The 13,915-nt window shown below is 33.9% G+C and overlaps 1 protein-coding gene across 2 annotated transcripts in view; it reads left to right on the top strand.

Annotated features, from left to right (window-relative positions):
- abcg2a (ATP-binding cassette, sub-family G (WHITE), member 2a) overlaps window positions 1-13,915 on the top strand; it is a 41,164-nt gene that overhangs the window by 18,309 nt on the left and 8,940 nt on the right. For both annotated transcript variants that reach the window (XM_067445373.1, XM_067445372.1), the window contains exons 9-11: window positions 1,587-1,837; window positions 11,722-11,804; window positions 12,060-12,149. In XM_067445373.1, coding sequence (XP_067301474.1) covers window positions 1,587-1,837; window positions 11,722-11,804; window positions 12,060-12,149 — 424 coding nt within the window. The remainder of the gene's footprint in view (window positions 1-1,586; window positions 1,838-11,721; window positions 11,805-12,059; window positions 12,150-13,915) is intronic.

Below are 13,915 nucleotides of genomic sequence, written 5' to 3'. Positions count from 1 at the left end.
AAAACTGTATCTGAACAATGTTTGCCCTTAAATAAGCCACATACCCTCTATGTAGATATCAGAGAACAATCTAACATGTTTCAAATCATTCTAGGGCACCTTTAAAGCAGCAGTCCGTAACTTTTTGCGCTCTAGTGGTAAATAAGCAGAACTGCATGCGTCTTGTGGAAGAACCTGCAGCCGGATCTACTTCTCTGTGTTAATGATTATTGTAAGCGTACCATAATTATTCAGCGAAAGACAAAAACACGGTTTGGAAAATGAATTTGTGTTGTACATTCTCATTATATAATTTTTGTAAATCTTGAAAACAAAAAAAGTTACGGGCAGCAGCTTTAAAATCATGGAAAGTTTACGTTTTATACAGTAGAAAATATTAAGCTATTTTTAACTTATTAATTTAAATTAATATTTACCAATGTACAATATTCATAATATTCACAAATATCATGACATTTTTAAACAAATGTAAAAAAATCATGGAAATTCTGAAAATCTTAAGTCATGGACATTTATATAGGATTTTTTAAATTTATTTTTTATATCTAATTAACTAGATTTAATATGTACTAATATAAAATATTTATCATGACATTTTTAAATAAATTAAAAAGTCATGAGAATTTATATAGAAAATATTTATTTATTTTTAAACCAATTAATTTGAAATAATATTTACTACTGTAGAATATTTATCATTCATAAACATCATGACATTTTAAAATAAATTGACAAGTCATGGACATTTTTATATTATATAGAAAACATTTACCTATTTTTACGAATTAATTTGAATTAATATTTACCACTATATAAGATTTATTAATTTACGAAATTTTAAATTGAAAAATCATGGAAATCTTAAGTCATGGACATTTATATAAATAATAATTAAAAAATGTTTTTTGAACCAATTCATTTGATTTAATATTTACTACTTTATATTTGCAATGAAATATTTGCCATTCATAAATATTATGAAATTATTATTCATTTGTTTTTTTAAGTCATGGACATTTTTATTATAGTGAATAAACATGATATATAAAACATTTATGTATTTTTAACTAATTAATATTTAGTATTATCACTCAAGTATTGTTTGTTTTTGTAATTTTAGTTGTTTTAGTTGTTTAATTTTTAGTAATTAAATTTGTAATTTAAACTTTTCTTATATGCTTTTTCAGTTTTAGTAATTGTAGTTCTTCATCGTAGCCTTTTATAATGTATTATTTTAAGCCTCTTAGCCATGTCCACTACCCATGTCCCCACTTTTCAAAAGGCTTATAAATCACACAGGAGGAGTTTTTATGAGAAAGTAAAAATGCAGAATGTTTCCTGTGATGGGTAGGTTTAGGGGCAGTGTGTGTGTGTGTGTGTGTGATGGGTAGGTTTAGAAGCAGGGGCAGTGTGTGTGTGTTGGTTAGGTTTAGGGGCAGTGTGTGTGTGATGGGTAGGTTTAGGGGCAGGGGCAGTGTAAGGGGATATAAAATACGGTTTGTACAGTATAAAAACCATTATGGTTATGGAATGTCCCCATATGTCACAAAAACAAACGTGTGTGTGTTGATGTGTGTGTATGTCAGAACTGGACCAAGATCAGCTGAGCTCATCTCTGAAGGGCATCGAGGAGCGTTTAGTGGAGGAATACCGGAGCAGCTCCTGCTACAAGCAGACCAAAGGCGATCTGGAGCGGATCCTCCAGGGTCAGGAGCACAGCGTTCGGGTCAAATCCAGAACCATCACATACAACACGTCCTTCTGCCACCAGTTTAACTGGGTCCTCAAGAGAACCTTCCGGAACCTCATGCTCAACCCACAGACCTCCTTCGCTCAGGTCACACACACTCCATCACACACTCCTTTGCTTTAAAGGGATAGTTTACTTTAAAAAGAAAATTCAGTCATCCTTTACTGACCCTCAAGTTGTTTCAAACCTGTATAAAACAGTTACTGGAGCCATTGACTTCCATAGTAGGAAAAAAAAAAAATACTATGGAAGTCAGTGGCTCCAGTTAACCGTTTGGTTACTGACATTCTTTAAAATATCTTCCATTGTGTTCAGCTGAAGAAAGAAATTCATACAGGTTTGAAACAACTTGAGGGTGAGTAAAGGATGACAGATGTTTCATTTTAAAGTGAACTATACCTTTAAGACCCTTTCACACCGGACGCGTAACGCAAAAGCGAATATTTTGTGTCAAAACTACTGAGCCCCGCACATGACATGCTGTAAAAAACTAGTAGGCTAAATTGTGCGCATGTTTTACTATTTCGTTCTACTAATTCATTCCCTCGATTTATTAATAGTGCGTATATTTTACTAATTTGTTCCCCCTCGATTTATTAATAGTGCGCACGTTTTACTATTTTGTTCCCTCGATTTATTAAAAGTGCGCATGTTTTACTAATTCGTTCCCTTCATTTATTAATAGTGCGCACGTTTTACTATTTTGTTCCCTCGATTTATTAACCCTTAAAGACCGAGACAGCCGCCCGCGGCTAAAAATAACTATCGTTCTAAAATGTTTAATAACTTTTAAACCGCAAATCCAATCTGTATGCTGTAAACTGCACCGTAAAGAGGAGAATTTCCGCTTTCTAAAGGTATAAAATTAATCGCGATTGATCATTCAGAGGCTCCGTAGTCAGCATCGATGCGTCATCAAAATATGCAGCATTGACTAAAAATAACTATCGTTCTAAAATGTTTAATAACTTTTAAACCGCTAATCCAATCTGTATGCTGTAAACTGCACCATAAAGAGGAGAATCTCTGCTTTCCATAGGTATAATATGTCTCGCGATTGATCATTCAGAGGCTCCATAGTCAGCGTGGATGCGTCAACAAAATATGCAGCATTGATTTGTCAAGGAAACACACGTGGGTTGTTCCCCTGAGCCAAACAGAACTTTTTTTTTATTAGTCCCACCCCCCTATGCCCAGATTCGTTGAAACTTTGATCAATTCAACCAATAAACACAGTGTTTGGTCTTTTGAACCACGAATCACGTTTCTCTGAAAAATGAACGTGGGTGTGAATTTGCATGCATCATGAAACCAAACAGAAATAACCGCGTGCAAAGCGCTCTCTCTCAGAGCACAGCCAGTATATTTCTCTATTTGTATGTAGTTTGTGTTTTACACAATTTTCACTATTATATTTTCCTCAATTTGTGTTTGAGAAGATTATGTGCAGAGAGGTTGAAATGTCCGTTTATGAAAATAGCCGCCCACATGTAAAAGTAGCCTCAGTATATTTTATTTCACGGTTTGTTGTCACAACTTGATGTATTGTTTGCGTTTGTTTTTCATGTTCAAATTATAATATATTTCTCTGAAGAAAAATGTTTGTTTCAGTGTTGTTATTATATAACAATCTATTTACTTTATTACTTGAACTTTTTTGGACACATTATCAGTAAATAAAATACACCTGTTTTCACTCAAAAACCTAGAAACGCCTAGAATAATGTTATAATAAATGGCTATAACTTGCTGAGGGATTGTTACATGTAGACAAAATTTAATCTGGAAGTGTAAAACAACCAAGTCTAGCTTTCTAAAGGAAAAAATCCAAACTTCATGAAGTTCTGTTCGAGTTCACAGTAAAAACATCACATTTTTGCTGCCATTTTTCTTGCAATTATATTAATTTAATCCATTCTCAGAATAAATAAATGTAAAATTGGGACATCAAATGAGCTAGATGGAAACTTCAGGTTCTCCTGTTTAAAATGATATATAGCACTTGATGATAACTGCTAGAATGGGGGAGAAAAACAAAGAAAAGTAGAGGCACATCAGGCGCCCCAAAAATGTTCTAGGTCTTTAAGGGTTAATAGTGCGCACGTTTTACTAATTCGTTCCCTTGATTTATTAATAGTGCGCACGTTTTACTAATTCGTTCCCTTGATTTATTAATAGTGCGCACGTTTTACTAATTCGTTCCCTTGATTTATTAATAGTGCGCATATTTTACTAATTCATTCCCCCTCGATTTATTAATAGTGCGCACGTTTTACTAATTCGTTCCCTTGATTTATTAATAGTGCGCACGTTTTACTAATTCGTTCCCTTGATTTATTAATAGTGCGCACGTTTTACTAATTCGTTCCCTTGATTTATTAATAGTGCGCATATTTTACTAATTCATTCCCCCTCGATTTATTAATAGTGCGCACGTTTTACTATTTTGTTCCCTCGATTTATTAATAGTGCGCACGTTTAACTAATTTGTTCCCTTCATTTATTAATAGTGCGCATATTTTACTAATTCATTCCCCCTCGATTTATTAATAGTGCACACGTTTTAATATTTTGTTCCCTCGATTTATTAATAGTGCGCACGTTTTACTAATTCGTTCCCTTCATTTATTAATAGTGCATATATTTTACTAATTTATTCCCCCTCGATTTATTAATAGTGCGCACGTTTTACTATTTTGTTCCCTCGATTTATTAATAGTGCGCACACTTTACTAATTCGTTCCCTTGATTTATTAATAGTGCGCATATTTTACTAATTCATTCCCCCTCGATTTATTAATAGTGCGCACGTTTTACTATTTTGTTCCCTCGATTTATTAATAGTGCGCACGTTTAACTAATTTGTTCCCTTCATTTATTAATAGTGCGCATATTTTACTAATTCATTCCCCCTCGATTTATTAATAGTGCGCACGTTTTAATATTTTGTTCCCTCGATTTATTAATAGTGCGCACGTTTTAGTAATTCGTTCCCTTCATTTATTAATAGTGCGCATATTTTACTAATTCATTCCCCCTCGATTTATTAATAGTGCGCACGTTTTACTATTTTGTTCCCTCGATTTATTAACAGTGCATACGTTTTACTAATTCGTTCTCTTGATTTATTAATAGTGCGCATATTTTACTAATTCATTCCCCCTCGATTTATTAATAGTGCGCACATTTTACTATTTTGTTCCCTCGATTTATTAACAGTGCATACGTTTTACTAATTCGTTCCCTTGATTTATTAATAGTGCGCATATTTTACCAATTAATTCCCCCTCGATTTATTAATAGTGCGCACATTTTACTATTTTGTTCCCTCGATTTATTAATAGTGCACATATTTTACTAATTCGTTCCCTTGATTTATTAATAGTTCATACGTTTTACTAATTCGTTCCCTTGATTTATTAATAGTGCGCATATTTTACTAATTCATTCCCCCTCGATTTATTAATAGTGCATACGTTTTACTAATTCGTTCCCTTGATTTATTAATAGTGCACATATTTTACTAATTCGCTCCCTCGATTTATTAATAGTGCGCACGTTTAACTAATTCGTTCCCTTGATTTATTAATAGTGCGCATATTTTACTAATTCATTCCCCCTCGATTTATTAATAGTGCGCACGTTTTACTATTTTGTTCCCTCGATTTATTAATAGTGCGCACGTTTTACTAATTCGTTCCCTTCATTTATTAATAGTGCGTATATTTTACTAATTCATTCCCCCTCGATTTATTAATAGTGCCCACATTTTACTATTTTGTTCCCTCGATTTATTAATAGTGCGCACGTTTTACTAATTCGTTCCCTTGATTTATTAATAGTGCGCATATTTTACAAATTCATTCCCCCTCGATTTATTAATAGTGCGCACGTTTTACTATTTTGTTCCCTCGATTTATTAATAGTGCGCACGTTTTACTAATTCGTTCCCTTCATTTATTAATAGTGCGCATATTTTACTAATTCATTCCCCCTCGATTTATTAATAGTGCGCACGTTTTACTATTTTGTTCCCTCGATTTATTAATAGTGCGCACGTTTTACTAATTGGTTCCCTTCATTTATTTATAGTGCGCATATTTTACTAATTTATTCCCCCTTGATTTATTAATAGTGCGCACGTTTTACAATTTTGTTCCCTCGATTTATTAATAGTGCGCACGTTTTACTAATTCGTTCCCTTGATTTATTAATAGTGCGCATATTTTACTAATTCGTTCCCTCGATTTATTAATAGTGCGCACGTTTTACTATTTTGTTCCCTCGATTTATTAATAGTGCGCACGTTTTACTAATTGGTTCCCTTCATTTATTTATAGTGCGCATATTTTACTAATTTATTCCCCCTTGATTTATTAATAGTGCGCACGTTTTACTATTTTGTTCCCTCGATTTATTAATAGTGCGCACGTTTTACTAATTCGTTCCCTTGATTTATTAATAGTACGCATATTTTACTAATTCGTTCCCTCGATTTATTAATAGTGCGCACGTTTAACTAATTCGTTCCCTTCATTTATTAATAGTGCGTATATTTTACTAATTTATTCCCCCTTGATTTATTAATAGTGCGCACGTTTTACTATTTTGTTCCCTCGATTTATTAATAGTGCGCACGTTTTACTAATTCGTTCCCTTGATTTATTAATAGTACGCATATTTTACTAATTCGTTCCCTCGATTTCTTAATAGTGCGCACGTTTAACTAATTCGTTCCCTTGATTTATTAATAGTGCACATATTTTACTAATTCATTCCCCTCGATTTATTAATAGTGCGCACGTTTTACTATGTTGTTCCCTCGATTTATTAATAGTGCGCATGTTTTACTAATTTGTTCCCTTGATATATTAATAGTGTGCATGTTTTACTAATTTGTTCTCTCGATTTATTAATAGTGTGCACGTTTTACTATTTTGTTCCCTTCATTTATTAATAGTGCGCACGTTTTACTATTTTGTTCCCTCGATTTATTAATAGTGCGCACGTTTTACTAATTCGTTCCCTTGATTTATTAATAGTCCGCACGTTTTACTAATTCATTCCCCTCGATTTATTAATAATGCGCACGTTTTACTATTTTGTTCCCTCGATTTATTAATAGTCCGCACGTTTAACTAATTCGATCCCTCAATGTATTAATAGTGCGCATATTTTACTAATTCATTCCCCCTCGATTTATTAATAGTCCGCACGTTTAACTAATTCGATCCCTCGATTTACTAAATCGTGCGCACAATTTATAAATCGAGGGAACAAAATAGTAAATCCTGCACACTATTTACCTTTTTTTTCTTGCATGTCATGTAAGGGGCTCCATACAAAACCATTCACATCAGCCGCGACACGAATTTGCGACGTTTCAGAGCTCCAACATTGCAAAACATTTGCGGCGACCGCTGAGAAAACACGGACACTTCATCATTCAGTGAAGACGAGCTTTTCATTTTATTTAAAGGACCGAGAAGAAGGTTTTGGGTGCAGCCAGTCTTAAAGAACAGAGTCTGAAGGGGAGGATGCTAATCTTGTACAGGAGCTAAGACTTTATCATGGCCGGTTCGGAAATAACTTTCAAATATCGGTGGGACAATTTGAGGAGCTCATCCAGAGACGGTATCGTTAGCAGCGCATCTGACGAGATTAACACACATTTCAGGAACCAATCGATCCATAGCAGACGTTTCCAGATGAGTTACAATGTAAATATTTCAGTGCAACAGACAGACGTACTGATGGCAATACGTTCACTTTCCATAATCGCGGACAAAAGGTTTAGAAAAAAATGAAATGAGTTTTTGCTTAAAACACAAAAATGGCAAAATGATCTGCCAATGGGGTGAGAAAAATAATCTTATTTCTGTTTGGGACGAAAACAAGAAACAAGATTTCAATCAGAAATAAGATTATTTTTCTCACCCCATTGGCAGATTATTTATCTTATTTTAAACTAAAACTCTCTTCATTTAGATTTTATTTTCAACAAAACAAGAAAAAATATCTTATGTCGTTTTACTGATCTAGTAAATGCATCTTGATTTAAGAATTGTTAGATATTTAGACTGGAAACAAGACAAAATGACTGAGTAAGAAGAGCATTTTTGCAGTGTACAACTACAGCTGTAATCTCATGAGAAATGCCATACCTACACTGCAAACAATGCTTTTCTTACTTAGTATTTTTGTCTTGTTTCTAGTCAAAATATCGAAATATTCTTACATTAAGAAACATTTACTAGACAAGTACAAATTATTGTCTTGTTTTGGGAAAAAATAACTCAAAATGAAGAGAGTTTTTGCTTAAAATAAGATAAATAATCTGCCAATGGGGTGAGAAAAATAATGTAGTTTTCTGTTTGAATTAAGATTATTTTTCTCACCCCATTGGCAGATTATTTATCTTATTTTAAGAACAAACTCTCTTCATTTTGAGTTATTTTTTCCCAAAACAAGACAATTACTTTTGCTTGTCCATTAAATACAGTCTTGTTCAAAATAATAGCAGTACAATGTGACTAACCAGAATAATCAAGGTTTTTAGTATATTTTTTATTGCTACGTGGCAAACAAGTTACCAGTAGATTCAGTAGATTGTCAGAAAACAAATGAGACCCAGCATTCATGATATGCACGCTCTTAAGGCTGTGCAATTGGGCAATTAGTTGAAAGGGGTGTGTTCAAAAAAATAGCAGTGTGGCATTCAATCACTGAGGTCATCAATTTTGTGAAGAAACAGGTGTGAATCAGGTGGCCCCTATTTAAGGATGAAGCCAACACTTGTTGAACATGCATTTGAAAGCTGAGGAAAATGGGTCGTTCAAGACATTGTTCAGAAGAACAGCGTACTTTGATTAAAAAGTTGATTAGAGAGGGGAAAACCTATAAAGAGGTGCAAAAAATGATAGGCTGTTCAGCTCAAATGATCTCCAATGCCTTAAAATGGAGAGCAAAACCAGAGAGACGTGGAAGAAAACGGAAGACAACCATCAAAATGGATAGAAGAATAACCAGAATGGCAAAGGCTCAGCCAATGATCACCTCCAGGATGATCAAAGACAGTCTGGAGTTACCTGTAAGTACTGTGACAGTTAGAAGACGTCTGTGTGAAGCTAATCTATTTTCAAGAATCCTCCGCAAAGTCCCTCTGTTAAAAAAAAGGCATGTGCAGAAGAGGTTACAATTTGCCAAAGAACACATCAACTGGCCTAAAGAGAAATGGAGGAACATTTTGTGGACTGATGAGAGTAAAATTGTTCTTTTTGGGTCCAAGGGCCACAGGCAGTTTGTGAGACGACCCCCAAACTCTGAATTCAAGCCACAGTACACAGTGAAGACAGTGAAGCATGGAGGTGCAAGCATCATGATATGGGCATGTTTCTCCTACTATGGTGTTGGGCCTATTTATCGCATACCAGGGATCATGGATCAGTTTGCATATGTTAAAATACTTGAAGAGGTCATGTTGCCCTATGCTGAAGAGGACATGCCCTTGAAACGGTTGTTTCAACAAGACAATGACCCAAAACACACTAGTAAACGGGCAAAGTCTTGGTTCCAAACCAACAAAATTAATGTTATGGAGTGGCCAGCCCAATCTCCAGACCTTAATCCAATTGAGAACTTGTGGGGTGATATCAAAAATGCTGTTTCTGAAGCAAAACCAAGAAATGTGAATGAATTGTGGAATGTTGTTAAAGAATCATGGAGTGGAATAACAGCTGAGAGGTGCCACAAGTTGGTTGACTCCATGCCACACAGATGTCAAGCAGTTTTAAAAAACTGTGGTCATACAACTAAATATTAGTTTAGTGATTCACAGGATTGCTAAATCCCAGAAAAAAAATGTTTGTACAAAATAGTTTTGAGTTTGTACAGTCAAAGGTAGACACTGCTATTTTTTTGAACACACCCCTTTCAACTAATTGCCCAATTGCACAGCCTTAAGAGCGAGCATATCATGAATGCTGGGTCTCATTTGTTTTCTGACAATCTACTGAACCTACTGGTAACTTGTTTGCCACGTAGCAATAAAAAATATACTAAAAACCTTGATTATTCTGGTTAGTCACATTGTACTGCTATTATTTTGAACAAGACTGTACTTCTTGTTTTAAGAATTTTTAGATGTTTGGACTAGAAACAAGACTAAAATACTAAGTAAGAAGAGCATTTTATTGCAGTGTGGCTAATGTTAATGTTGATTGAATAGCTCGTGAAATCAACTGGACATTTTGTCACCTTTGTTTCCTTGAATCTGATTGGTTAAAGCTGCTTCTGTCGCTGCTAGAGTAAAAAATATCGACACCGAAACGGAAAAAAATAAATGTTGTTTTTTCTGTGGCAGCACATTCACGTTCGGTGTGGAAGCGCTCTTTACACAAATAGTTGAAAATAAAACCATCGCGTGAATCATTCACGCATCAAAATGGCGTCCAGTGTGAAAGGGCGTTTATTCAGCATTAGCTTTTCATCAACTCACAGCCTCAGTTTGGGAAACACTGATGTTCTGAGGCCCATTTCCACCACATGAGAAAACAAATCATGCTTTGGAAAAAATATAAAAAGTAGGGATGCACCGAAATCAAAATTCTTGGCTGAAACCGAAAAAGAGGCCGAAAACTGAAACACCAAAATAAATTATGCCAATTATTAGTACCATTGCATTAATGGCTATGACTGTAACTTTACTAAACATCAAGGCATTGCAATGGCATAAATTAATCTTAAAGTTTCAAATAATAAATAAATTACAAATTATGCAAATATTTATTTAGCACATTGCAACGATGCACAGTATAAAATAACATTTAAACAAAAATGTTTATCTTGACCTCACTCATCATGTGTACATTAAATAATAATGCACAGGCCTACAGAAAGGTACAGGAATTTAATAAAGTAATTAAACGTAAAATAACTGCATATTTAACTGTTTAAATTAATAAGATGAATCCTTATTAAACTTACAAAAGCAATCAAGAGCATCCCTAATAAAAAGTCATTTTTATGATATAAAAAGTTGAAATTGGGACGTACCAAGTCATAATTACAAGACAAACTCAAGATTATATCTTTATGTCATTTTCAAACTTTATTTCATAATTTTAATTTAGTTTGTCATCATTTTGAATTTTGTCAATTATAACTTTTTAAGTCATGATTTTGTCATTTTCATCTTATAATCATGACTTGGTGGTCATAATTTCAATTTATTCCATAGTTATAACTTTAGAAGTCGATTAAAAATATGTTTTTCTTAATTTTGACTTTTTAAATCATAATTTTGAATTTTGTGAATTATAACTTATGTTATCTCATAATCATGACATGGTGTGTCATAATTTCATCATTTTGTGTCATAATTATAACTTTAGAAGTCGATTTCAAATTGTATTTCTTAGTTTAGACTTGGTATGTCACAATTTTGACTTTTTAATTAATAATTTCGTATTTTCAATTCATAATCATGACATGGTATGTCATATTTTCAATTATAACTATAACTTTATAAGTCCATTTTAAATTTTATATCATAATTTTGACATTTTAATGTCAATTATAACTTTTATATTCATTTTGAATATTCATCTCATAATATTAATTAATATGTCATTACTTCAACATTTTATGAATTATGAATTACAAAAACATAATTTTTTCTATATGTGGCAGAAATGCGCTTTCACATAATGTAAATTAATGTGAATATATTTGATATGACTTTGCTGGTGATATAAATTTAAGCAACATTGAAAATATTGCAGTGATTAAATGCACTTTTGTCATGAAATATGAAAATGTGTGTTGTTATTATTTCACGATCTTTCCTTGTTTGAGAGAAAGTGAAGACCAGGATGTTTAATTGCATCATGTGAAGAAACTTTTTGATGAAAGATAGAAGGATGAAGTTTTACTGTATGCTTTTATATTAATGTTAAGGATTGTTCCTCCAGATCGGCGTCATTCTTTTCCTGGCTCTGGTTGTTGGAGCGATATTTTTCGGGGTGAAGGATAACACGAGTGGGATTCAGAACCGGTACGAAACCCGTTCCTCAGTGTGTGTGTGTGTGTGTGTGTGTGTGTTGAAATCATTTCAGCAGCTCAGATTAAATACCTGCAGATCCTTAACTGATCGACTGATGAACACAAGCTGTAGCATCACACCAAATAAAATGTACTGAATAAACAAGTGTTACAATGTTGTGTTCATCTCATATTTTCCATCAGCCAGTGAAAACGTGTGTGTGTGTGTGTGTGTGTGTGTGTGTGTGTGTGTGTGTGTGTGTTTCAGGATCGGTGCCCTGTTCTTCATCACCACCAATCAGTGCTTTAGTTCAGTTTCCTCAGCTGAACTATTCATCTCAGAGAGGAAGCTGTTTGTGTAAGTACACACACACACACACACACACACACACACACACACACACACACACACACACACACACACACACACACAGCCCCTAAACCTACCCATCACAGGAAACATTCTGCATTTTTACTTTCTCATAAAAACTCCTCCTGTGTGATTTATAAGCCTTTTGAAAAGTGGGGCCATGGGTAATGTCCTCATATTTCACCCTCTCCTGTAATACCTGTGCCATATTCATGGGCGTAGCCATCTTTTCAGGAGTGAGGGGGACAGAAATGTCGTTTTTTTTTTTTTTTTGGACCGATATAATTTATCGCATCTCTTGCTTTTAATTTGGTAAGATATCAAATACACTGCTGAACAATAACCTGTAATATCTATAATATTTTTCTCCTATATTTTATGCCAATTTTATGATTGGTTTACTACAAACACTTGTGCATTAAGTCTCCATAGATTTTATGCAAAGTAAAAAAAATATATATATTCTGATGTAAATCATCCGTTCTCTATGTGAATATATAGTAAAGTGTGATGTATTCCTGTGGTCAAAGCTGAATTTATCATCATAACTCCAGTCTTCAGAGTCACATGATCAACACATTTATCAGTTGTGCTGCTCATGGTGATGCTTGATTTTTGTGGAAACCATCTAAACATTTGTGGTAAAATTAAAAAAGAGAGAAATTAATACTTTTATTGTTCAGACATGCATTCAATTGATCACAAGTGATATTTTTAATATTATAAAAGATAATAATTTATTTAATAAATGCTGTCCATTGAACTTTCTATTCATCAAAGAATCCTGAAAAATAAACTGTATCATGGTTTCCACAACATTTATAAGCAGCACATCTGTTTTCATCACTGATAATACTCATAAATGTTTCTTGATTATAAAATCCTCATCTGAGAGTGATTAGTGAAGGATCATGTGACACTGAAGACTGGAGTAATGATGATAAATTCAGCTTTGATCACAGGAATAAATTATTCACACAGGAAAAAGGCTGTTTTAATGTGTAATAATATTTCACAATATTACTGTTTAACTATGTTTGATTAAATAAATGCATGTGGTGAGCAGAAGATACTAAACATTAAAAAAGCTGCATTATTCATATGATACTTTATTGTCAATAACTAGGCTCCATTGAGATGGCTTGAAAAACAAACATAAATAATATATTGTCGCACTCGTCTGATTGTCGTCGTCACGTTTCATCACTCATAGCGATTGTTTTCCTTCAGCTGCAGCTCCAGCGTGACTGGATATTACCTCTACGAATCCACTTTTGGACTTTCTGTGAAAGCGCCCTCCTCATATTTAGATGCAGATAAAATGGCAGGTCATGCATAGATTATTTTTTGTCTCTGAATTTAAATCTTGATGTATTCACATTGGTTTCTATGTAAATACATTTGACCGTGACGCGTGAAGCGCGCTATCAACCGAGGTAGAGAAAGCTGTCTTTAGCGTTCCCGTTAACTTGCCCGCCGCAGGGTAACCCCAGTTCGAATCCCGCTCGGAGCGGGTCGACTAGGATCGGTGAGACCCAGTAAAAGTGCAGAGGACGAAAATGCATTTTATTAAAAGTGAGGGGGACACGTCCCACGCGTAATCTACGCCCATTGTCATACCCATTTCATTATACACATTTGTGTCCTGATATATATACAAAAACAAGCACACACACACACACACACACACACACACACACACACACACACACACACACACTTATTATGCTATTATAAGGGCTCCTAATGTTGTT

Source organism: Pseudorasbora parva, chromosome 6, assembly GCF_024679245.1.
Source record: "Pseudorasbora parva isolate DD20220531a chromosome 6, ASM2467924v1, whole genome shotgun sequence".
In the NCBI taxonomy this organism is placed as follows: Eukaryota; Metazoa; Chordata; class Actinopteri; order Cypriniformes; family Gobionidae; genus Pseudorasbora; species Pseudorasbora parva.
This window is presented reverse-complemented; position numbering and strand designations above follow the sequence as displayed.